This window comes from Manis pentadactyla, chromosome 3, assembly GCF_030020395.1.
Source record: "Manis pentadactyla isolate mManPen7 chromosome 3, mManPen7.hap1, whole genome shotgun sequence".
Classification (NCBI taxonomy): Eukaryota; Metazoa; Chordata; class Mammalia; order Pholidota; family Manidae; genus Manis; species Manis pentadactyla.
In genome coordinates, this window is record NC_080021.1 from 200,235,371 (window position 1) to 200,261,532 (window position 26,162).

General features: G+C 42.0%; 1 protein-coding gene across 2 annotated transcripts; it reads right to left on the bottom strand.

The window, feature by feature from the left end:
• Window positions 1–2,956: 2,956 nt before the first annotated feature.
• PTGR1 (prostaglandin reductase 1) lies at window positions 2,957–25,913 on the bottom strand. 2 transcript variants are annotated; one of them, XM_036915673.2, is made up of 10 exons: window positions 25,895–25,913; window positions 24,030–24,145; window positions 22,579–22,624; window positions 20,453–20,509; window positions 17,595–17,762; window positions 14,327–14,444; window positions 13,478–13,633; window positions 11,128–11,236; window positions 7,841–7,959; window positions 2,957–4,811 (listed from the first exon to the last, which is right to left on the bottom strand). In XM_036915673.2, the coding sequence occupies exons 2-10, from the start codon at window positions 24,133–24,135 to the stop codon at window positions 4,701–4,703; spliced, it is 990 nt and encodes a 329-aa protein (XP_036771568.1). In that variant the 5' UTR covers window positions 24,136–24,145; window positions 25,895–25,913; the 3' UTR covers window positions 2,957–4,700. The 2 variants fall into 2 exon arrangements, with proteins under 2 accessions (XP_036771568.1, XP_036771567.1); XM_036915672.2 differs by lacking the exon at window positions 25,895–25,913 and adding an exon at window positions 25,429–25,570.
• Between the last annotated feature and the right edge of the window lie 249 nt (window positions 25,914–26,162).

The window sequence follows — 26,162 nt, forward strand, 5'->3', positions numbered from 1 at the left end:
ATATATGGTGAAGAATTTTAACATCTGTATCTCTAACTCTTTTTTGGAATCTGCTTCAGAAAACAATACAAATACTTTCAATATTTATCAGACAATGGAATAAAGCAATGACAAAAACATTCTCTTGGTTTAAAATCCTGGTATACACCTGGTCTTCTGACTTAACATAGAGTTCCAGTCTTATGGTAGAAACTAATTTTTCTATCACTGGTGAAATTCTTTGACAGATATCAAAAATATCTGTCATGAGCTTGAGTTTTTAGGCAATGAATTGACATTTCTTTGTAAGTTTGGATGTTCTTTGAGACACAATGTACCCAAAATTTTCATTGGGCAGTATCTTATAATCATTCACCTAAAGTAAAAGATAAATACTTGAAATTTTTCAAAATTTCAATCAATTGATCTTTGATAGTAGAAACTTCTTGTATTCTGTGAGCAAAATTGCTTAGAGGGCTAATTGAAAATTTAAATTTTTGTAGCTGTCTTTATAAGTGTCATAATTTTCTAAATTATGATAATTAAAATTTCTTTTGTCATCTCTCTATCTAAGATTGTGTGTAGGTGTGTGTGTGTGTGTGTGTGTGTGTGTGTGTGTGTGTGTGCGCCAGAATTCAAACAATTTTGTAACTGGCCAAGTTTACCAGCTCAAAATCCTACTAAAAATCATTAAAAATTTTTTTGATGAAAATTTGATTTTCATTTTCATATGACTAATCTTGTGGATTATTTTTGACTATTAGAATACTTACCAAGCTTGTTAGATTGTCACTAAAAAAATGACATATTAGCTATTGTTAAATATTGTCTACTGTATTTAACACTTTTGTGTACCACAAACAGCTTTGTCACTGTGCCTGCAGTAAGTTGCAATTGCTATTCATCTTTGAATATGCACTGTGCCCTCTTCTACTTTTTTCTTTACTAGTCATAGTACTAGCTTCTGTATTGCACTGAATTTCTGCCTCAGTAATATGCCTTCATTTGAAATTTAAAATATTTTTCCATATTTTTTAAATCTAGAAAGCAATTCAATTATATTAAAATAGCAAGTATCTCAATTTGTGACTGATTTACATAGGTATCACTGTAACTTGTGCTGTCTGCATAGGTACACCTCAGCTTATGCTATCTACATAAAATATCCAAGTGAGCAAACACATTGTGGTGTTATTTCAGTGCATAGAAAAGTCACCTGAGCTGAATCAATCTGTTAATACTGACTAGATTGGTGAAGTGTTTCTTTGTAATACTAGAAATAATGCACGTTCTTGTACAAGTATTAACAATACGACAATGTCCTATGCGATGCAACAGTTAAAAGTGAGTTGTAGTTCTACCTAAAAATAAAGTTGTGTTTAATGGAAAAATATTCACTCTGCTTCAGTTTTTTACATCTTGAAATGTGGTGCTCTGTATTTTCCGTTCTCAGTAGCTGTAAGTGGCTGCCATATTAGACAGTAGAGTTAGTTGTACTAGAGAACCCAGCAAAACAAAGTGACTTAACTCAATAAAAGTTTATTTCCCAGGCACACTTCCAACATTTAGTTGCTTTACATCATTTTTTAGCTACACTATCTGGAGGTCCCAGAGGCAGGAAAAGCAAGGATTAGAGCCTTATACAGTGTATTTAAGCACTGGCCTAGACACAGCTTAGAACTATGGATCCCAACTAGATGTGAGGGGGTCCAAGGGTATTGCAGAAACTTGTTAGGGCTTCCCAGGATATTTGAATTTCAGGCAAACACCGCTTAACTATTAGACATGGCATCAGTTACTACTATTTTATTGTTTGGACCTGTCTAGCAGATGAAACTGTTAAAGTGCTTTTTTGGCCTAGGGACACTGTGGTAAGGTGATTTTGGTACAAAGGGTGCTGTAACCAAGAACACTTGGGAACATCTGGCTTAGAAATCACTTCTACTCTTTTTCATTGACCAGGAATTAGTCACATGACCCTAACTTACCTGCAAGGGGGGCTGGGAAATAAGTCTTCCTCTCATGTGAGCACATATTGTTTCTGCCCAAATCTGTCCTGATCACAACACCCTTTCATTCTTCCCTCACACAGTACCTACTTTACTCAAGAGAGACAACCCAAAATCTGATCTGATCGATGTTTCTTCCTCAAAAGTTCAGGGTTTCTGTGTTAGGCACTTGAGTACTTGGGAACAGTAGGCCAAATATGGGTTTCATGGAAGGATGATTGGGTGTTCACTTCGTTTTTGCCTTTGGAGACCCTAAATGTATCTGGCACTCATTCTTAGATCAGTGTAAATTCTCCAGAAGGATCCACAATTTTTCCAGAAAAGGTACTAATCTACCAGGAGCTATAAGCCTGCCTGTTGTGCAGTAGGCAGGTGGCTGCATAGCAGGATGACAGTAGGGAGTTATACAGACTTCCACTTACCTTGTTTTCATCCTGGGAGGCTTTCCACAAAGTACGTATCTCATGGTTGTAGATCTTACAGACTTCAGCCTTACCCTGGCTGTCTATTGTACTTTATGCCTATGAGTAAGCTAAGGGGTCTATAGCAGTTTGGTAGCAAGTAAGCTCCTGACTTGTGGCTTACATTTTGTACTGGATGTATTTTTATTTTTATAGTTTTATTTTATTCAAGTATAATTTACAATAAGATGCACAGGTTTAAATGTACCATTTTATGGTTTTGATAAATGCCTGCCCTTATGTAATCCCCACCCCAACAGAACACTGAAATCACCCCAGAAAATTCTCTGCCACTTTCGCAGTTAGTCCCAATCCCCTAGTCCCTGCTTCATCACTGATCTAACATAAAAGCTACACCTGTAAAACTTAAAAAATAAAATATGGGATCCCTCAAACCTTGCTACTACAACACAGGCACATTACCCATCTGATGTGAAGGAAAAGAAAAAAAAATCATGTGCTATTATTTGCTAGGGAGTGAAAATCTAATAAATATTTTTCGAAGAAAATAAATAAAATATGGGAGAAAAATTTCATGGCTAGGCTAAGATTTGTTAGGTAATTAAAAGCACCAACACTCAAGAAAAAAATATCAAAATTTAAAATATATGCTCTTGACTTCTGTTTTCTGGTCCTAAATATGTTGTGTTTGGAAGGTGTCACTGTCCTGACGACAAGAAATAAGTTGAACAAACTGAAATATCAACTCTTTTTAGATCCAGCAGAGAACTGAGGTCACAAACCACTGTCCCCAAAGCTGGAGGGTCAGGCAGGCAGATACAGACTCCCAGGTCACTGGAGTAGAAGCCCAAGACTAGAAACCTCTGGGAAACACTACTCCAGTAGGAACACTTCAACTGTTACCTCCAAATTGCTGGAGGCTCAGTAGGGACAAGTTTGAGTAAAAAACACCAGGGGGCGCCCATACACTTTCCCTGAGTTTAATTTCACCCGTTTTATTTCCCCCCATAGGGGCAGGGGACCCAGAAAGGCAGGGACTTTTATTTTTTTAATGTATTTGTAACAGTGAATAGTTTGAAAGATTCGGAATTCAAAAAGTACAAAAGTATACAGTGTGACGTTTTTCTCGTCCCTCTTTTGGGCAGTGCTGTTCTCTTCCCTGAGACACATCTTTGTAGTCAGTAGTTTTCTTATTATCTTTCCAGAGGTTTTACACACATGCTTTTTTATTCTCCCATTTTGTCACTGTACTACAATTAACCCCTCCTCTACTTGGCAATGGAATTGATCAACAGAACTGACATCTTTATGATTTGATTCTGAATCTTCCTGTCCAAGAGTCTGGTACCTTTCCACATATTCAAGTCTCAGTAATGTTTTGAAACTTTCTTCCTATAAACCTCACGTATTTTTGTAGGCTTATAACCATGTGCTCTCTTTTTGTAGCTGTTGTGAATGATAGATTCCTTCCTTGGTCTGTTGTGTTACTAGACTCACCTGCAGAGGACCGGTGTGGGCTGTCTCAAGACCCATCTACATTAGTAATGGTTATTTCTTTTTGTGTAATCATAAGCAGAAGGCGTGGTAATCTTAGGACTTCAAATTCACTGGTTTCTACAGGGAGGGAGCCAACACTGAATGCCTTATGCCAGGCATTACACTGGTGTGCTTTGTTTTATTTTTGTTGTTGTTGTTTGTTTTGTGTCCTTTTTTAATTTTTATTTTTTTATTAAAGTATCACTGATATACAGTTATGATAGTTTCACATAAACAACACAGTGGTTTCAACATTCACCCATTTTATCAAGTCCTCACCCCCACTATTGCGGTCACTGTCAGCATAGTAAGATGCTATAGAGTCACTAGTTGTCTTCACGTTGTACTGCCTTCCCCATGATCTACCTATATTGTAATTGCAAATTATAGTTATGCTGGTGTTTTAAAAAATATATAATATGTGTATGAAGCAGATGCTACTATCCTCACTTAATAGATGACAAAGCAGAGATCCAAGTTCACAGAGGCAGTAAACTTCTGGACTCTAAAGCTGTTATTTTCTACCATAACCCAGAAGGAGCTGTAGTAGACATTGAGGTGACTGGCTGTTCTTTAGGAAAATTTCATTCTCTGTTGCTAATTACATACCACTTAAATGTATTTTAATAGGTAGATCAAACTAATTTCAATTACTTTTTCTTAGAAAATGAAAACAGTATACAGTTTTACTAAATGGATAAAAAGAAAGTAGGTAATCAATCAAATGATTTCTAGATTCCATGTGTCATTTTTTTCACACTTTCACTATTGCTTTCCCCAAATTATCTCCTTTCAGCATTCCCATAAATGCAGCTGGCATGTTTTCAAATCCTTCAGTGATGTGTTCATGGTACTGGATCTTACCCTGCATCAAAACAACAACAGGTAGATTAATAATAATAATAATTTATAATGATAATAATTATTTATTATTAATAATAATTTATAATAATAATTAATAAATGAAGTACTCTTCTCATCACAGCAAAAAATTTATCAGGTGACATCATGAGAGACTTGGAACGAGAGGATGAAGGCCCTGTTCTCTGGGAACCTGGTCATTTTCGGGGCACATTCTACATACACAGTGTATGTAACAGATTATAAACTACACGTAAGAATTTAATAATGGGCATCAGATCACAGTATAACAATAGGAGAAATGTCATAAGGAAGTGATTTAGCAATTTCTAAGCTAATTATATGGAAAAGTTTAATGTTTTCAGAGAAGATGGAAGTAGGTGGAGAAAGAGGCACCCTGCCAGGGTATTATCTGTTTTAATCCCACCAGCAGCCCGATGATGTAGCATCATTCCCTCTACTTGACCCTGAAGAGGCAGATCCTGTTGAGGAGATAGAAATACCATGGCAGTCTGATATTAATCTTCCCTTCAAGCCAAGATTCTTTCAAATTGTGTTTACCATTCATTCAGGAGTGTGGGAGGGAAGGGTTCATTTAGTGAGAAAGGTTTTTCATTTCTCTTTCTATTAAAGGGCACAGTCTACTAAGTGGAACTAATTCACATTTTCAAGTCTCTTTTTTAAGGGGTCTGATGTGGAGACCTGAGCTACCCAATTCCTTTTATTTCCCTAATGTATCCCAGTGATGGCTTAGCACCCTTTATGGATTTATGGAGGGACTATTTCCTTGAGGTCACTCAACCAGTATGTAGTGAAGCTGAGATGTGAACCCTTTAGAGAAAGCCCCAGCTCAATTTTTTTTTGAAGAGTCAGAGAACCTATAAATGGTCAAAAATTACAATCAAACTGTTAAGTAGAGGATGAATACTAATATAAAATGTTAATAATATGGGAAATCAGGATATAGAATACAGCACATTCGGAACACCCTGTACTTTGTACTTTTTCTGTAAATCTAAAGCTATGCTAAAAGGAGGAATGAGAAAAAAATAAGTAGATGAGAAATTAGGCCAGTACACTAGTTACTTAAAACAAAAACTAGACTTAGGTTCAGTGTGTTTGCAGGAAGCATAAGGGGCACCAGCACAGTGATGTCTCGTCGGCTGTGATCAGAGAGGGAGCACATGAGATTTTGCCGACAAGGACTAGGAGGCCACAGCCTGGGAACTCTCCCTGGGAAGAGCCCAGCCCAGCACTCCGGACTGGGAAGAGCACCAAGCTTCAGTGGCTGCCAGAGGAGTGGTCTGTTTCTTTGAACTGGAAAATAATCCTAAAGCCAGGAGTTAGGAAGTGGGACTGATAACTTTTCCCCTCTGAAACTAAAATAATGCACCTTCATTCTTCAGGTTTCTGTTGACTAAAACTCCACATGGTGTAAGGGGGGAAAATGATCATGGTGCAGGACAAAGAGATGGCCTTCATAAAGATCTCAAGGCACAGCAGTAAGAGGACTTCCCAATCGAGGACCTGGAAGAGCCATGGCACAAATACATGCCCTTCTAACATTCACTCGTTCAGCAATAGTCATCCAGGGCCTACACTGATTCAGACACTACCCTAGGTGCTGGGGACACATCAGAAAATAAAATGCACAAACACTGCTGCCCTCATGGAGGTCACATTCTCACGTAAGGGAGATGGCCGATAGACATATAAGTGAATTATAGTGAAGTATATTATGTTAAAAGATAATTGCTATGGATAAAACTAAGACAAAGGATCAAGAATGAAGGGGAATTGCAATTTAAAATAGGGTCATTTTAAAATTTGCCTCATTCCAAAGGCAGTTTATAGCAAAGACTTGGAGGAGGTGAGAGAGAAGCAGTTACGGAGGGGTGGCGGGGTGTGGGGAAGGATTGGGCAGAACGAGCCGGGGGTGAATGTAAGATAGGAAGAGCAGTAATGGAGGCCAGCTCGTGGACAGCCTTGGAAGTTTGAAATGGGGAGCTTTGCAGGGTTTGGGGCATAAGAACAACATCATTTGATTTATGCTTTTAAAGTTCCCTCTGTCTGCCACGCTGGGAATTGTCTGTAAGGGCGCAAAGGTGGAGACTAGATAGAGGCTACCAGAACATGCAGACCAGACAGGAGAGTGGCCTGGGCCAGGGCAGGAGCAGTGGTGATGGGAGAACTGGTCGGATTCTGTATGCATTTTGAAGGTTGAGCCACCAGAATTTCCCAACAGATTAGACACAGGAAACAGAGAAAGAAAGAAATCCAAGATGATTTCAAGGTTTTGGGATTGAGCAACTAGGAGAGTAGAGTTGCCAGAAGTCAGATGGTGAGGTCTGTATGTGGAGCAGGTTTGGCAGGTAAGATCAAGACATATTTAGTTTCTTGCATGTTAAGGTGGAGATGTGCATCACACATCCAGGTGCAGCTGTTGAGCAGCCTGGAGCTCAGGGAGAGGTCCAGTGGGAGACTGAGGTTTAGGAGCTGTGAGCATACTGACGATACTGAAAGCCAAGAGCCTGGATGAGCTAACTAAGGGATAGAGAGTGTGTGGATGGAGAAGAAAAAGAGGCCCAGTACTCATGCCCTGGGAAACTCTATTATTAATTTGGAGAGAAGAAAAGAAGCTAGTAGAGGAATCTGAGGAGGACCAACCAATGAGGAAAACCAAGAGCCAAGGGAAGAAAGTGTACCAAGGAGAGAGTGATCACCGCTGCCCAACGCTCCCCACGGCCAAGCAATGCCGAGAATTGACCACTGGCGATCACAGTGTGAGAGACACTGGCGACCTTGACAAAAGCAATTTTGGTAGAATGGCAAGAGTGCAAAAGCCTGGTGTGCAGGGTTAAGAAAGAATGAGAGGAACCGCAGCCAGTGAGCGCAGACAACACTTGCAGGTATTTTGTTATGAAAGGGTCACAGTAACACGGATCTGTACTTGCAGTGGAAATGAAGCCCACAGCATCACAAGGGAATGGGACCTTGTGTACCACCAGAGGCAGTGGCTCTGGAGCCCCTTACCTCTAAGACCCATTTCATCAAGTCTTTGAGAGCCTTCTGGCGTTCTTCTCCTTGCCAGCGGTAGACGATGAACCCTTCCATGCGGAGTTCCTGATAGATTACAATCTCTGGGGGTGGGCCTGCGAAGAGGAGAGCACATTTAGGTGACAGGGTCCAGGGAGGTGGCTGTGGTGAAAACACGGCAGTCCAAGTCCCACCACTGGTCTTCCAGTGCTTCCTTTCCATCTCCTCTACTCTCTGCTGACCCACAGTGCTGCCCACACGCCAACATGTCTACTAATAAGTGCAGAATAACCACCCCCAAATATGTCCACACCCTAACTCCTGGAGCCTGTGAATGTTCATTACCTTACCTGGCAAAAGGGACTTTGCAGATATGATTAAACCAAGAACCTTTCAATGTGGAGTTTATTCTATATTATACAGGTGGACCCAGAATAATCACAAGGGTCCTTGTAAGAGAAAAAGGGATGTAGAAAAGTCAGTCAGGAAAAAATATGTCATGATGAAAGCAGAGATGGGGCCTTGAAGACAGAAGAGGCCAGGAGTCAAGGAACACAGCAGCCTCTAGAAGCTGGAAAAGACAAGGAAACAGACGACCCTCTTGAGCCTTCAGTAGGAACACAGCCCTCCTGACCCATTTTAGACTTCTGACCTCCAGAAATGTAAAACAATAAATCCGTGCTGTTTTAAGCCACTAAGTTTATGATACTTTGTTACAGCAGTTAACAGGAAACTAACACATCCTGGAGTCCCTGAACAGGCCAGGCAGCCAGAAGCAAGGCCCACCAAAAACTCTGCAACAGCTCTGTGGAAAGAGGTCCTGAAGATCACATGTGAAGATGTGTCTGCACTGCTCAAGGATGAACACCCTGATACTCCTAGTATTTAGCATGCTCCTCCTCATGGCTTAATGTAATCACTCTAAGGCATAAACCTGCCTCCTGTTCTGTTCACAAAGCAGGTGGAATACAACTCCCCACCCCTGGCCTAAGAGCCAGTAGGAGAGATCAAGAGGTTCAGCGACTCCCACCCCACCCTCACCCCCACCCTGACCCCTGCAGGATGTGAAGAGTTAGCCGGAACAGAGGGTCTCTTACTTCAGTGTGTATGAGAATCACATGGAGGGCTTGTGAAGAGAGATTGCTGGGCCCCACCTCCTAATTTCTGATTGCGGATATGGAGTGGGCCCCAAGACTCTGTACTTCTAACCTGTGTTAGGAGATGGTGATGATGTTGGTCCTGGGCCCACACTTTGAGAACCATCAGCCTAGACAGAGCAAAAGGGCTACCCTGCAGCCTGCAGAGAAAAGGTTCCATGTGAGAGAGAAAAGGTTGTGTCAGTTGCCTGGCTTATTTTCCCCAGGATCCTACATGACAGGAAATGACACCTGAACATAGTCTTACAAGTTCCAGGAAGTCAGGTGAAAATGTCTGGGGAATATCAGGGCCAGAAGAGCCAAGGCAACTAGCAGAATCTGATTTGAGCATCCTTGATAAGTGGTACCACTCAAGCCTAAAGTTGCTCACTACTTTGAAAAAACATTAGTAGTCAGGAAAAGAGGGTTTGGCCTGAACCAAAAGAAACTGACGCAAAGATGAATGAGATGAGAGAGTGACAGGAGAGAGAGACACATCCAAATGCTGCAGTGGTCTTGCAGAAAGCGCACCTTCAAAGACCCGCACCAACCAACCATATTTCTTTTCAAGTTAGGGATTGGAATCCTCATTTCCTCGTCTTGGAAGAGGATGAAATACTGTTTCTAGACTTGTCTACCCGATGGGAATGTGGTTTCTTTACTGAGAGCAAAAAACAAATGTGGCACGAAAATTGGGGAAAATGACTACTTGACTTTGAGCTATCCTAACAGTAAAATATATTAGAATTTCTGGAGATCAGTGGCAGGGCAGAATCACGTCTGATTAAAATGGAATGGCCCAGGCCAGCAGATATCTCAAAGATCTGAGCAGCTGAACTTTCAAAGATTAATTGTTAAAAAGACAAGATCAAGTCACTGTATCCACAGTATTTGGCTATACCTAATTGGACTGTGGTCAAGAATGTGCGTCCTGGAGTTTTGCTCAATTGGCAGGCAGAAGATTTCCAATGATTCTAACTTATCATCAATTAGAAAAATATTGGGGGGAAGAAGCCCCTAACAATAAGATTGTCAAGTGCACCTGAAGTTTCCTTCTTGAAGAAGGTAGTGTCTTTGATTTTTCATAACCCACAAAGGAATCTACAAGTTGACTTTCCTCAGCCTCTTTCACTCCCACCCCCTTGTCTCAGTAGAGCTGTGGTATGGCTAACTAGGAGAGCTATAAGGTTTCATTCCCATGAGGGAAGCCCATCACAGAATGAATAACCAATTTATTTACGGTTATCATCCTAGATCCTCATGATAATCTGGAAGATTCCTTTTTGTTTTTCTCCTTTTTTAGGATCACAGGTCAATTTGTAATCTCACCAATGGCACAGAATTGTTGTTGTAGAAAAGGACTCTGTATGAGTCCAGAAAACCTGTCTTTGTTTTGCGTCTGTCATTAACGGGATCTAAAGAGCCTCTGGTCCTCTAGACCATTCATCTCCCCCATCCATAAAATAAGAGGCCAGAACATCTCTCAGAGACTTGGGATTGAATGAATATAGTTCTCCAGTTGATCCTGCTTTTGGACCTCTATGGATGTGGAGGTGGGAGGGGGCAGTCTCAGCATAAGAGAGTGGAGAAGTGAGGGACAGAGGGCACGGCAGGGTGCAGGAGAAACCAAACAGGGACAGTGCAGGAATGGAGGGAAAGCAATGCTCCTTTCCCTTGTAGTGAGGATTGTCAGTCTGGGGAGGCCAGAGTGCTCTGGAAAGTGCTTTCCACTGCTGCCTGAAGGAAATGGCAGCCTGTTTTTCCCTTCACCTACATCACCTTCCAGCAATGTCCCAAATATCCTAAAGACCCTAATACTTTACTAGTCAGACCAAGGTATTCTGGTTCTAAATCAAATCATGAATGCCTTTTTACAGCTTTGCAGAAAACAATAGATAAGAAACCAAAACTTTTAGTAACCAAGAGTGTTATTTCCATATTTTCAGACCCTGTTATTTCTCTATATCAAAATATAATACAAACTGATTTAGGGCAAATATATAAAATTATATATTTTTAGTTTAATAAATACTAGTTCATCAAGAATATCAGGGACTCTTTTTAATAGTCACTGGCCTATACCATATCTGTGAATCTTGTCCTTGTCCAGCCGTTCTACATTTGTGGTCATGTGCATAAGCTTATTACCTGGGGGAGGTGGGCCAGTTCTGTTATATACCGAGATGGCCCCACACAAAGCAATTCTTCCGAATTTCTTCATCTGGGGGATAACGGTGTTTGAAAACTCTCCACCCACCTAAATAAGACCAAAGCACAAAACCTTAAGTAATCTAAACACTAAACGATTCAGAGAATCATTAAGTCACAATCATCATTTCACAATACTTGTTTTAGCAGCAACACAACTGACTGAATCAGTATAGCAGTGCCGAAAATTGCAGCTGGAAAAGACATTAGAACTTGGGCATTTCCACTTGACTATAAGAACATACCTTATATAACTTATACATTTTACTTTACTATATTTTAGGGTTCCCTTTCTAAACATTTGGAAAAATACTTAAAAGCTCTATCAAGAACAAAATTGGAGAACTCACAGTTTTCAACTTAAAAACCCACTACAAAGCTATATTAATCAAGACTGAGAACAGAAATATAGATCAACAGAACTAAATTCAGAATGCAAAAAAAAAAAAGCCCTTACATTTAAGTCAATTGATTTTTAACAACAGAGCTGAAACAATTCAGTGAAGGGAAAGAGTCCTCAACAAATGGTGCAGAACAACTGGATATCCACATGGAAAACAATGAAATTGGTCTCCTTCCTTACACCATACACAAAAGTTAACTTAAGATGTATCATTGACCTAAATGTAAGAGCTGAAATTATAAAAGTCTTAGAAGAAAATAAGAGTAAACGTTTGTGACCCTAGGTAAGGCAAAGTCTTAGAACATGACACCAAAAGCCCAGGCAACAAGAGAAAAACAAAATTGGCCTTCATCAGAATTTAAAACTTTTGTGCTTCAAAGGACCCAGTCAAAAAAAAAAGGAAGAAAAAGAAAGAAAGAAAGCAAAAGACAACACAGAGAATAGAGAAAAATATTTGCAAGCCACATACAATTGATCCTCATTATTGGTGCATTCCATTTATGAGAATTAGACTACTTGCTAACATTTATTTATAACCCCAAAATCAATACAGAGCATTCCCTGGTTATTTGCAGACATCCATAGAGTGGCAAAAGACAAAAAGTTCCCAGCTAAGGCCAAAGCTTTGCTTTGTTTTCAGCTCTGGGATTGCCAGGCTGAAGGCAGTAGGGGGCAGTGCGGAGTAGCTCAAGGAGATCGGCTCTGGGTCTAATAGAATGGGGTATGAATCCCTGCTCTGAGAGGATTAGATAGTGGGGTAGCCTCAGGCAATTTACTTAACACTTCTGAACCTTATTTTCTCTTTTGAAAAATAAAGTAGAAGCTATAGGAAGCATTGTTTTTAGGACTTACTATTGTAATCTTTGTGATAAATGCATATATGTACATACTTCCTCTGAGACCAATGGATCAGTATTTGTGGTGACTATAGAACATAACTACCGGAAATACTGAGAATTCACTGTATTTAGTCAGGGACTTGTATCCAGAAAATATAAAAAACTCTTACAAATCAATAAATAATACAATGGAAAAATGGCAATGATTCGAACAGATATTTCTCCAGAGAAGATACACAAGTGGCCAGTAAGCACATAAAAAAGATGCTTAATGTCAGTAGGCATGAGGGAGATGCAAATGAAACCTGCAGTGAAGCATCACACTACCCACTAGGATGGCTATAATCAAAACAACAGATAATAAGTGCTGGTGAGAATGTGGGGAAATTAGAACCCTCATATATTGCTGATGAGAATATAAAAGAGCATTGCCATTTTGCAAAATAGTTTGCCAGTTCCTAAAAATGTTAAACATGGAGTGACTACATGACCCAACGATTCCGCTTGTATGCTCAGGCAACATGAAAACGTGACCACGCAAAAACTCACGCATGAATGTTCACAGCAGCATTACACACAATAGCCGAACATCAAAATGACTCAAATGCCCATCAGCTGATAGGAAAATAAAATGATATATCCATACAATGGACTATTACTCAACCATAAAAAGTAATGAAGTAGTGATTAAATATTAAAACATGGATGAACCTTGAAAATATGCTCAGCATGAGAAGCCAGTCACAAATACCACTTCTTGGGGGAAATGGAGAGTGACTGCTAATAAGTACTACATTTCTTTTTTGGGGTGATGAAAATGTTCTAAAATTGACTGTAGTGATATTTATATAATTCTGTGAATATACTAAAAACCACTAAATTCTATAGTTTAAATGGGTGAATTATATAAATAAATAAAATTTAATAAAACATTTTTTTTAAAAAGCATATGTGCTTTCTCCAAATATTTTAGATGTAAACTCTAGAAGTACATTCCCTTGTATAGTATCTTGTTTGAAAACAGGTATTAAGTCCAGTTTGTACTTACATTATCAAAATAACAATCATAACCATCAGGAGAGGCTTTCTTCAAAGTTCCTTCCAAAGACTCCGTTGTTTTGTAGTTAAAGGCAACATCAAATCCTAGCTTCTTAAGATAGGCAACCTTTTTGTCAGACCCCGCAGCTCCAACAACTTTGCAGCCCTAAATGGGGAGAATAGAAACCAACTAAATGGACCAGCTCCTCCCGCCTAGTCTAGTCTGGTCAGATTCCCCAGGAACCCCCTTCTAGGTGCTAAGCCACATGTATGAGGGTGCCATAAGGACCAACAGATCCCACAGGTGAAATTAGTCCCTGAACCAGCCTACAACCCAAAAACTTAAGCTTGCCTCTGACCACCCAACAGAGCCCCTCCGTGTTTATGCGGTTTGCAGCTCATTTCAACCTGCTGGCTTGACAACCTATGCATTTGATTCCCTTGTTTCTTTACTTTGGGGCTTTTCTTCCCCTGCAGTGACTTGCATGCTATCTCTTGGTGCAGTGGCTCTTTAGCCTATAATTTTGGCTCAGCTCTGGGACTCATATCATAGACAGCCCCCCTGGCTGCTGCCCCCTTATTCTTTGATTTGGCCCAAAGCACTGGACTAGATGCCACCTAATCGTGGAGGAACTGAGGGCATTCTGAAAAGCACTTTGTGAATGAGACCACAGATTATATTAGTACATGGAAAGTAGTTCTTCAGAAAGCTCTTTATATTCTGAATGTGTCTCCAAGTTCTAAACAAGATCCATTAGACTAAACTCTGTGAGATGAGGGAAGGTCTGTTGTATTCACTGCTGCATTTCCAGTGCACACTGTGGGTGCTGAGTAAATGTTGCTGGAGGAAGACACTTACCTTGAGCTTAGCAATCTGCCCCACAACAGAGCCCACAGCTCCTGCTGCAGCATTAACCATCAGTGTTTCTCCACCCTTCACAGCACAGATGTTGAGTAGGCCAAAGTAGGCCGTTAGGCTGAGGGAAGACAATTAAGGATATGTGGATAGATCTGCTGCTTTCCCTATAACCATTCAGATATAGCCTGAAGGCCTTCTCAACAACCAGTACCATGAGTCCAGGTAAAAGACAGACAATACAGGGAACAAATATTACCTGTCCTTACCCAGTCTCAAGTCTCAAAAAAAGATAGGTCCCCTTAACCTTTAGGGATCCAAGAATAGAAAGCTTCTGCCTCGTTCCCTGTGATTCCTGGGGAGATAGTGAGCTTCATGGGGAAAGCCTCCATGTTACCAAGGTGCCGTAGACACAGAGCAGGTATGTGATGTCTAGGCATGAGAGGGGCATAGAGAAACACCTTGAGTTTTCCTTGGATTCAAAGTGGTAAGGAAGAACTTCCGAAATTTCACCCTGAGTGAGAGATTGAAGTTAGCTTGCAAGGAAAGAACTCTAGGGCCTGCATAAATGCAGCTCAGACAGAACTGACAGGGATTGCGTAAAGAAACCATCACACCTGAGGGTACTGCCAGCTTGGAAGGGCATATGGCTGAGGCTCAATGGGAGAAGTTGCATCTCAAGCAGGAGACCAGCGTAAGACTAAGATAGCTCAAGATCAAGAAGTTGTCATCCCCCCTCTACTGACACTGAATTTGTGTTGGCCCTTGGAGCTTTGCATCAACCCTAGGAAGAAACAGGAAATTCTGAGTTTTAAACCTGAAATGATGTGAGAAATCACCAAGTTTAACTGAAGTTTTATTTTACTACACCAGCCAAAACGAGGGCTTGAGATAAAAATGAAGTACAGTAGTAGAAAAATTTTAAGTTGTATTTTTGCTCCAAGTCTGAACACATGAAATCTATATTCATTATGGTGATTGTTAAGCCACTTGCAAAATTTCAGGCAAATTCATGTAAAGTCATTTCTATATAACAAACTACATGTTGGCATAACTTAAGCTTACTCAGCCTCTGGCTATATTTGGGGGGTCCATTAGAGTAGGGCATAGACCCAAGGCAGTGAAGGGCACAGACAGCATATTTTCTGAGGACCCCAACATCTAATATTCCCTTAACCCAAAGTTTTTCAAAAGGTGGATGGAGCACCACCACCTCAGAATCACCTGGAGTTTTATTAAAAATTTAGATTCCCAGGCCCCACTCATAGCCACTGATTCAGAAATACTAGGACATGGACATTTGAATTTTAGTAAGACTCTGCAGGATTCTTAGGAATGCAAACAACTGAGACCCACCACCTCAGTGAATGCGGACACCAGAGAGTGCTGTGCAAGTCAGCATAACCCCAACAGAGAAAAAGGGACATTTTCTGATTGTGTCATTCCACCCTCAACAACCAGTAATTCCCTCCCACCCCAGTTTCCCTTCCAGATATTTCCAAAATGAGCTTTCAATTAGACATATTAACCTAAGTTAAACAAAGCCTTTCCCAAAAGTCCCGTCCTTTTAAAATAAAATGGAGACAAGATGGAGAGGCCAACAGTGAAGAAATCTCTGAGGGAAAATCAAAGGTACACTTTGGACTAAGGGGGACATGATAGGATCAACAGGTTGGAGAGCAAAACTCATGAACTCTTTCATCTTAACTGAAAAAACAGAGGGAGGTACCATTGAAGGAAATAATGCAATACTTTGGGGGAACATTAAATCTTTGGAGCCCGGACAGCTGAACGACACCCAGTGTATTTCAAAGATTTCAAAGTTCGACTATTTTAATGGCTACAGCAGAAATTCCAGCATTCTTGAAAGGCTGACCCATCCCACTGGCTAGTGGCTCATACTGTCAGAACTTCTCAAAGAATGGGTGGTGTGTCACTAGAAGGGGTTAGACACATGGCATAGCTCCTCCCCTCCAATCACAGAGTCCCATTGGGGTAAACATGTACTCCTTAGAGGCTTGGAACAGGTGAATGAGAAGTATACGCACAAACGAAAAAGTTATTCTCCATTTTAGAATTCAAATCTCCTATTATTTTACAAATTACTTTCTCCCCAGCTAAGTCATGGGAGGTTTGCTCATGCCCATCTTCACCCTGCACTCCTACACCTGGCTGGCAATGTCAAGAGCATGGGTGGGGTGACCAGCTGGGAGGAAGCTCTCACTGGGAGAGGGTACAGAGCAGGCAGGAAAACATGGGAAGTGCTGTGACTCTGTTTTATGCCCACTCACTGAATGGCAGAAGGTACTAAGCACCCTCTAACTTCACAATATTCCCTCTGGGCTGTCATAATTCTGAGGAGCTCAAATTCTGAGTGTGATATGAACTTGGGGCATATGGAACTGGTTTTTGCTACAGGCTGGTCACTTGGGGATATATATTTCCATTTCATTCTTTAGAAGTCCTTCAAAGTTTGAAAAAGAATGAGTAAGGGAGGACAGGAAAGAAGGAAGGAGGGAAGGAAAGAAGAAAAAAAATCTCACAACTTAGAATAAGAAAGGAAATAAATGAATTTCAAGCTAGGAAGTTTTGGGGACTCCAAAAGGAATTCAATCAACCTTGCCTCTCTGGGGCAGAAAAGGAAACTTGAGGCCCCAAATGCAGCTGGGACCTAGAATAGATGGAAGGAACTGATTGGGACTCTTTTTGAGGGGTAAGAACAAGAGATGCTTGAGTGTTTTAGATCTGTGCCATGCTGAGTACCTATACAGCCATAGTTGTGGTTCATCTCAGTTGTTTAAACTTCAGATCCCCTTACACCTCAGGAAACTCACATGTGGCTGGGGAAAAGTGAGGAATAAGAGAGAAAGTACCGAAAAGCCAAGACAGCCTGAACTCTTTCTCTCTCCAAGCTCTGAAATGGAGGCAGAGAGGACAGAGGCATGAAGCCAGGAGCCTACCAGAGGCGGAGGAGCTGGTGTCCCCTTGGGCCACCACTCGCCGGCAGCTTGAGAGGGGCCATGCCCCTTGTTGCCCCTCACCGCCGCCTTCTCTGTGCCCCAGGGGCCTGTCCCCTGTCTTCCCCTCTTTCCCTCAGTGCCCAGGCTAGCTCTGCCCCCTCTTCTTCCCTTTTGGCCCCACTATCTTCTCTAATCAGCCCCTGAATCTACATTGCCTCAAGTCTCTTCTTGTTGACCAACTTCTGGACAAACCATTTGGAAAACCCGAATATCAGGCATTCAAACACATGAAATATACCCCGGAAACTGACCCTGGCATGCCAATTGTTCCCAGAGCCAAAGACACTGGTAATGTGTCTGGCCACTCTGTAGGCAGCTTTTCCAGTTCTTTCCCATCAGAAATGGAGTGCGTTGTCCAGCCTGAAGAAGCCACTACGATCGTGCCTGTTGGTAAGGCTGAGTTTTTACTTTCCACAACTCTGAAAGATAAAGCGCGTGAAGACATTCCATAAAACCTTTTCTCTTTCAAGGGAGTCAGGATGCTGTGTGCTCAGTGCCCACAAAAGGGCACCAAAGTGGATATTCCATGACGGAATACTCCACCACATCTCTCCATCCCAATTCTCAGCCACTGGTTTCTCCTCCTCCCTGAAAAAAAATAAGGGCCATCAGAAGGGAACTGGTTCAGCATCTGTCCCTGTCCTTCTCCACTTTTCTCTCTGGCTCAAGTTGCCCTGGACACCAGCCTCTTTTGTTCTTCAGGGGCGCTGTCCATCCTTCAGTCCTTCTCTCTTGAATCTTCAACGTTTTCCTCTCTACTGCCCCTTTCCTCAGCATGTGAGTGTGCTCCAGTCCACCACCTTACAATTCCATCCTCTCCCTACCTCCTCCATCTCTCTTCTTCCTCTTAGAGCCAGTCTTACTCACTTCCCATTCAATAGATAACCCAATGCAACCTGCCTTCCAACCTCCCTCCACTAAAGTCACAACAACTCCTTACTGTGGAATCCAGGGGACACTCTTCGCCCATTACCTGGTTTTACCTTTCTGCTGTATTCAACACCCTGAGTCACACAACACTCTTCTCCACTGGGTTCCAATTTCTCTGGGCTTTTTGCCTCTCCTAAGCTGTTCCTCTTGTCTTATTTGCTAATTCCCTTTCTTCCATCTTCTCCCACTCTTACCATTTTTTACTGTCATTCTCCCGGAGATCAGAAACTTACATAATACATTTATTTTAGAAAGCTTTAAATATATAAAATAAAAATATCAGTTCTAATCCCACAAAACAAAGATAGCTGCTAATATTTTGGGGCATTTTATGGCAATCTCGATATATTTTTAAATGTATTTTATACGTTTACATAATTGAAATCATTTTATGTGTTTTGTAACCTGATTTTTCTTTTAAGTTTATACTGGCATTTACATTATTTCTAGTATTTTCATAATTCAATTAGATGTCAATTAATGTTCATAAATAAATTTATTATTTCTTTAGGAAATATTTCTATAAATGGAATTAATAGGCCAAAGAGTATTAAAACATATGTAATTCTTACTGCCTATTGCCAAGTTCCTTTCTAGAAGGTCATGCCAACTTCTACTTCTACCCTCAATGTACGAGTGTACCATAACAACATGCCCATCACTGGGTATTATCTTAAAAAAAAAAACTGCCAATCCAGCAAATATAAATACATGTAAAATTATTTGATTATTAGCAAGAAATGTATAAGAACTATATGAAGAAAACTGTTAATGAGCTGTAAGACAAAAATAGATAAATGGAGGGGTGTACCTTATGCCCAGAGAAATATTGTAAAGATATGAGTTCCTCCTAAATGAATCTAGAAAGTCATTGAAATCACAATAAAAATCCAAGTAAGATTCCAATAACTGGCATTCTGGTTAGTCATTCGAACATAAAGTAAACACTCCTTATTCCAAAATAAAAATTAAATGACTCAAAGATTTAAGTGTAAAAGATTAACATATAAAATAGAAGAAAATATGAATGAACACTTTAGTCATTTTGGAGGGGAGGATGCCTTTCTAATCATGAAATGAAACTGAGAAACCATAATTACAAATACTAATTTTATCACATAAATATTTTAAACTATGACTGGATACGAGAGACAGATGAAGATAATCAAAGAGCCAAATATTTGCCACAGTAGTAGTCCCAACATATAAGAAGCTTTTACAATTCAGTACAAAAAATGAAAAGACCTAAAGGAAAAGGGAAAAGGACATAAAAAGTAATTCACACCCAAAAAATTGATAATTTATAAAAATAATGTCAACATCACTAATAATAAAAGAAATGGATTAAATTAAGCATGAAGTATCAATATATTCATCTCAGATCACCAACACTGATGGTAAGCAATGGTAGGTATGAGAGAAACAGGTTCTTAGTACAATATTAGTGGGAGTAGTTACTCAGTCTTTTGGAAGAGCAATTTGTCATTATATCTTCAAATTAAAAATGTGCATCTCTTTTGACTTCGAACTTATCCTTCTGGGAATTTAACGTAAAGCAATATTCATCAAAGTGGGCAAAGAATATACAGACTCACCCATAAAGATGCATACATATTCCTTACAGAAATATTCATAGTAGAAAAAACTGGACAGGAGCAGATTAGTTAAATGGCAGTTAATAATGGAATAATTGGCAGCCCTTAAAAGGTAGGTAGTATATTTATACATTGTCAACAATCCCATAACATACTAAATGAGAGAAAGCAATTTACTCAAAAAGTGAGAATAAAATCCCATTAAAAAATTTATAAGTAGTAGTATGTGTACTGAACAATTTTTGAAATAATACTACATTGAAAATAGTCATCTCTTAGATTCAGATGATTGGGACAAGATATAAAATTTTGTTTTATTTGACTTTTTACAACAATCATAAACTGGACAAATACAACTTTTTAGGAATTAAAAGCAAAGCGAAGTTGAAATGATGACAATTTCACAGGCTTCCCTCTCTCCCAATTAGCCAGGAAAGGGGCAGATTTCCCAAGTTGCTTCCAAGATCAGTGAGTGAACCACACAAGCTGAAGAAATTGTAGGAGTAATGGGCAGAGACGGGGCCCAGCAAGAGGAAAGTTGGAGACATTATTTTCCAAGCCCTGGGAAAAATGGAAATAACTACCTGGCCACCTGCTGCCCCATCATCATATCACCTTCCTTCAGTCTTTTGGCCACCACTCTGGAAACAAGAAAAAAATCCATTCTTAATATATAAGAGCATCTGGGAAAAGGTGTCTTGAGTTTCAAGCCAAATGGAAAACTGGTGGGGAAGTGGGTGCAGATTCGTGAAAGCAGGACAAGTAGGCGAAATGTAGGAGGAGAAATGAAAAGCTGTTAAGAGAGAGTTCTGTCCTGTGACCCCGAGAAAGCCTTCTGTGAAATGAACATGAGAGTCTTACCATCATGTTCAATCGTGGATGAGCTCCTACCAGGGACTTTGAAAACATAATCCAGGCACAGCTGAGCACTCATTACCCAAAACACTACCTGTGATACTGTGATTTATAATAAGAAATACATACTTGGTTTACATCCCATTTCTTGCATGGAGCTCCTAAAACCCTTAGGATTTCCTAAGTGATGAGATTGGTAATGGTCTTTTGTTATGTTAATGAGGTGACTTTTCCACCGCACCTAAGGATGCAGGCTGGTTGCCAAAACCAACCACGTGATTACAGGGTTGGAATATCAATTCTGACTCCCTCTTCCCCCCACCCCCGCCATCCAACCTCTGGGGAGGGGAGAGAGGCTGGAGGTTGAATCCATCACCAGTGGCCAATGATTTAATCACCGTGTCAATGTAATGGAGCTCCATAAAACCAAAAGGACTGGTTCGGAGAGTTTCTGGGTTGGTGGACACATGTGGATTTGTGGCAAGTGAGCCTGGAAGCTCCACCCTTTCCCCATACCTCGCTGTGCATCTCTTTCATTTGACTGTTCCTGAGTTACATCCCTTTATAATAAACCAGTAATCTCCTGAATCAACTAGTCTCCTGAATTCTGTGAGCTGCTCTGGCAGATTAACTAAACCCAAGGAGGGGGGATCATTGGAATCTCAGATCTATAGGCATTCAGTGATAAGTACAGGTAACAACTGGATTTGCCAGTGATATATGGAGTGAGGTGGGGGACAGTCTCAAGGACTGAGACCTTAACCTGCAGGATGTGATGCTATCTCCAGATAGACAGTGTCAGAACTGAGTTGAACTGTAGGACACCCAGGTGGTATCAGAGCACTGCTTGGCAGGGTGGGGTAAAAATCTACACATTGGAATTGGGATCTCAGAATTGTATTACAAAAGGGATGCTCTTAACATTTTTTTATTCAAGTGTTGTTAATATACAATTTTATGTTGGTTTCAAATGTACATCACAGTGGTTCAACAGTCCCTGTAATCAGCTTACACTGTGATTGCAAATTATTGTGCCATTTTATCCCCCTCCTCCTTGGTAACCAGTGGTTAATTCTCAGTGTCTGTGTCTAATGATGTTTTATTCCTTCCCTTTTGCTTTGTTTTCATATTCCACAAATAAGTGAAATCATACGGTATTTGTCTTTCTCTGCCTGGTTTATTTCACTGAGCATAATACCCTCTAGATCCATTCATGTTGTTGCAAATGGCAGGATTTCTTTTCTTTTTAGGGCTGAATAATATTCCACTAGCTACTTAATGTTTTGAAACATATTTTTTCACTTTAGATCTGAATTTCTATGCATCAGCTCTGAAAAAAAGTATTTAAAAGAATGATGACTACATTATTTTCCTAGGCTAAGAATTACTGAGAAGTTAGTGCCCCATAAAGGCTTTATTCCCTTCCCTCCCTGAATTGTTTAGTGAGTACACACATTTGAGTCAACTGAAAATTAATTTAAAAGAATACAGGTAAATGGGAGGCAACAAAATCTAATTTTAGTCTTACCATCTTCTACACAAATTATGTGCCAGCAGTGAAATGGACAAATTGGCTTTTGGCTTTTTTTGGGGGGATGCAGTTCTGGTGAGCAGTGAGTGGCAACTACGCACATTAAGACAGGAGACGGTTATAAAATAAAGGGGCCAGGCTTATCCCTCATCCAGCTTCTCAGTCCTTTGTAAAAGATGAGCTTCTCCAAATCCCATCACTGATATGCTGGGAGAAGTCGGGGGAAAGGACAGTGTTTTGAATCAGTTGGATATTTTAAAAACTGGACTACAACAGAATACAGTCCAACACACAACATAAGCATTTTTTGGAGGAAAATAATACCTCATGTAAGGATCCACAGTGAGGAACAAAGCTTCCAGCAGGACCTCTACAAAACAAAGCATTCATAGGCAATTAGCAGCTCAGAGCCCGTGATGCCTTCCTTGTTCTGGGCATTCTAAATAAACACAGATAATCTTGCTGCTTCAGGATGGCCCTCTCATCTCTGCTTTCTACTGAAGAAGCACCTGCTCTCACATTTGGTGGAGCCAGTTCTCCATCACCATCATCATCATCACATTATGGACTCAGCACTCATTTCATGCCTTACACGGATTATGTCATATGATGTTCTCAAATATTATTGTTTCCATTTTGTTTAGCTTTAGGTTAAGTAATTGGTCCAGTGCTGCATTTGCAGCCACTATGTTACAGGGCTCACAGAGGGTTTCATTAAGAGGGTTTCATAAAACACACATTTTGCTGGAGTGACCTTCGTGCATGCATTCTCTGAAAATGTTGAATCTGAGTCCTGGCTATCTCAACTTATACGGGACTGATTAACTCTGCCATGCTATTTGACTGCATGCCCTTTTCTCAAAGCCTACTTATCTGTTAAACACCCCTTACAGTCTGCTCTAAAAAGCCTAATCTCTAAGTGTGTGGCCATTTTCTCCCCTAGATTTCTTTAGGTTTGCCTTCTCCCTCCACTTCCCCAAGGGGATGGAAGGCTCCGCAATGAAGGATGAAGATTTTTCCCTCATTGTCTGCTCACAGACGGTCTGAGCTCTGTGCACAGCTGCCAGGCAGTGCTTACCCCATTGTCATCACCGGGCTCACCAGGACAGAGGGGAAATCCTCCCTACAGTCTGGTCACAGTCATGAAGGACAATGCACTCAAGCATGGGCTTCAATTTCTAAGTAAAGCAGGCGGATCTTCCAATGACATCGAGGCTTCACACAGAGAACCTGGACAAAGTCTCTGTGGCAGACTGCAAAATGGCCACAAATACCTCCCATGTGTGCTTGCAGGCCCAGGCCTCTTTGCCACTCCTCCCATCAAGTCTATTTCCCATTCCTTGAATCTGGCCTCGGCTCCATGGCTTGCTTCAACCAACGGCATATTAGCAAACATGATACGAGCAGAGGCTTCAAAAGTACTTGAACACTGGCGCTTGCCAACTCCTACTGCTCTATATCCACAACACCACCGTGAAAATGAAGAGCTCAAACTCGCCTGCTAGAAAGGCCAAAAGGAGAACCGAGGCATATGAATCTCAGCAGAAAACCTGCTAATCACCAGATGTGTTAGTGAGACCCATCCTGGATGAACCATTTAACCCAAATGAGACTTAGAGAAGAACTACCAACTTAACTCAGCCCAAGTTCCCAACCCATGTAATCATGACCTAATAAACTATAAGTTGAAGTCACTAAATCTTGGGTAGTTTGTTATGCAGCAAGGGCTAACTGATACAGTGTCTTCCAACTCAAATTTTATGAGTATGATTTACCTCCATTTTTTAAGGGTGGGAGTTCAATTGTCTTCAACTCAAAGTTACTTTTAATAGGGTAACCTTCAAAGTGCTTCTTTAGGATCCAGCTCTTAGCAAGAACCATCTTGAAGCTCCTAGAACACAGTAAACATGTAGTCAACTGCAATGAAGCGACTGGATTATTTTGGCCCCCCAGCCATTGCACCAAAGCCAGACGGCAGGGTCTACTCATCATTTACTTCTTATCATTATCATTTAACATCAATCACATTTGTTTAGTATTTACTGTTTCGATAGCTGTGCTAAGCACTTCATATGCATTCTCTCATTTTACCTCATTACTTCCCTATAAGATGGGTATTATTATCACTGCCAGTGTTCAGTGTACAAATGAGGAAACTGAGGTGGCCAGAAATCTCCAACGCAAGGACAAATGTAAACCAATACAGAAATTGTTCACAGCCACAATTTCACTAGTGCACCGAACAGCTATCTGGTGTGCAAATATTCCGTTTCTCACCCCACAGGAAGCGAACCTAATAAGAAGAGGAGTCAAAAAATTTCAGATGCCTCGAGGACCGCGTTGTAAGGCAGTCTCGGGAAGACCCGAGCACCGCGGGGTGGCACTGCTGCTCCGCCCCACCGTCGGGGGCCAGCTTTCTGTGCCACGGAACGGGAAACCCAGGATTTATTTCGGTTTAAACTTGCCTCCATACAAAACCAAATAAGATGATACAGGTCCCCTGAGCTCTGGGGTCCGGACCGCTGTGTCCTGCAGCAGGTGGGAGCCGCGCATTCCCCACGACCGCGTAGCTGACACGCCGGTCCGGGACCAGTGCCGCCAAGGGAACACTTTAGCCTACAGAGGACACCTCGCAGTGCAGGGGTGAGGTCGGGGCGGTCCGGTCCGCAGCCCTGCTGATCCTACTTGTCTTTTTCCCAAAAAAAGGCAACTACTTGCGAAATCTGAACTCGCTACAAATCCAGAAGTCCCCCTGGAGAGAGCGTGGAATCTGGGACAAGGGCAGTTCAGGGAGTTTCTCACCCACCAAAGTGGGAGCCGGGCAGGGACCGTGCAGGGCCCAGCACAGGGGCCCCTGGCTCCCGTCTCCTCGCCCCGCGCACACCCAAGCCTGTTACCCGAATTCCGACCCCTGTTCTTCTCCCTCCACACTTGTCCCAGTTTTGCAGCCCCGCGAGTTGCTTGGCTGGTGGCCTCCCCTGTGCATGCCGTTCCCTCCAGCCCCCGACGCGGGTCTCTCCAAGAAACCTCAAGGGACCGGGGGTATCGATCGGGACATCCTGCTTCCAAATTTCCTCCCAGGGCAAGATCCAAAAGTCATTCAGCCTAGGGAGAGGGAGGGTATCGTACAAACTCCCCAGCAGGGAAAAAGTTGGGGCAGGGACGTTTACTCACAGAGTCCGCGGGCTGCACTGCCTAGAGGAGGCCGTCGGTGCCGCGCGCCGAGGGCCCGGGGCCGCGCTTTATGGCCGCGCGGCGGAGGCGGGGCTTCCAAGGAGGAGTTGCCCCGCCCCGCCAGGGAAGAAGGCTGGGGGCCCGGCTCTGAGGCCTCTGGAGGGAAAGCCGCCGTGCTGCCCACAGTAACAGCCTCGCCGGAACCCTGCCCCGTGCCTGCAACCAGCGTCTTAACTCGGAACCGTTGGGAGAACGAGCCGCGGCCTCCGCCGCTAGGCAGGGAGGAGCCCCGCGCAGGCGCCCCGAGCCGCCGCTGTCTGGGTCGGGCCCAGGGCGGGGTCCAGTCCGCGGGCACCTCCCCAGCCTGGCTGCCTGGCCAGAGTCCATGCCAACACCTCGTATGCAGGTATCGACCGTACCCTGTTCGCCTGTTCCCAGTCTTCCTGATGAACGCCTGTTTACCTACCGCGGGCCAATACAAAAGTCGTCTCCTCTCAAGAGTCCTTTTCAGACATCCCAGGCAGCAGAGAGCGCTTTTGCCACTGAGGCGCCTCACCCCGTCGCAGCCCTGCACCAAGGCCTCCCCGGGACTCCTAGAGGGGAGGTGGGCTAAGGGAGGGGCTGTGTGCAAAGCCAAGGTTTTAGTCCACCCCGGTTGTAATCCTGCGGCCGCCACCTTCTAGTGGGTGCAGCCTTGAGTGAGTTACTTAACCTCTTCCTGCCTAAATTCGCGC

Excerpts from the sequence above, each read along its gene's own strand:
- PTGR1 (XM_036915673.2), bottom strand. The coding sequence starts at position 24,135 with ATGGTTCTTGCTAAGAGCTGGATCCTAAAGAAGCACTTTGAAGGTTAC. Across the intron at positions 14,445-17,594 it reads GGAACAATTGGCATGCCAGG|CCTAACGGCCTACTTTGGCC; the intron begins GTCAGTTTCCGG and ends GTCTTCCCTCAG. Across the intron at positions 7,960-11,127 it reads AACTGGCCCACCTCCCCCAG|GCCCACCCCCAGAGATTGTA; the intron begins GTAATAAGCTTA and ends TCCTCTTCGCAG.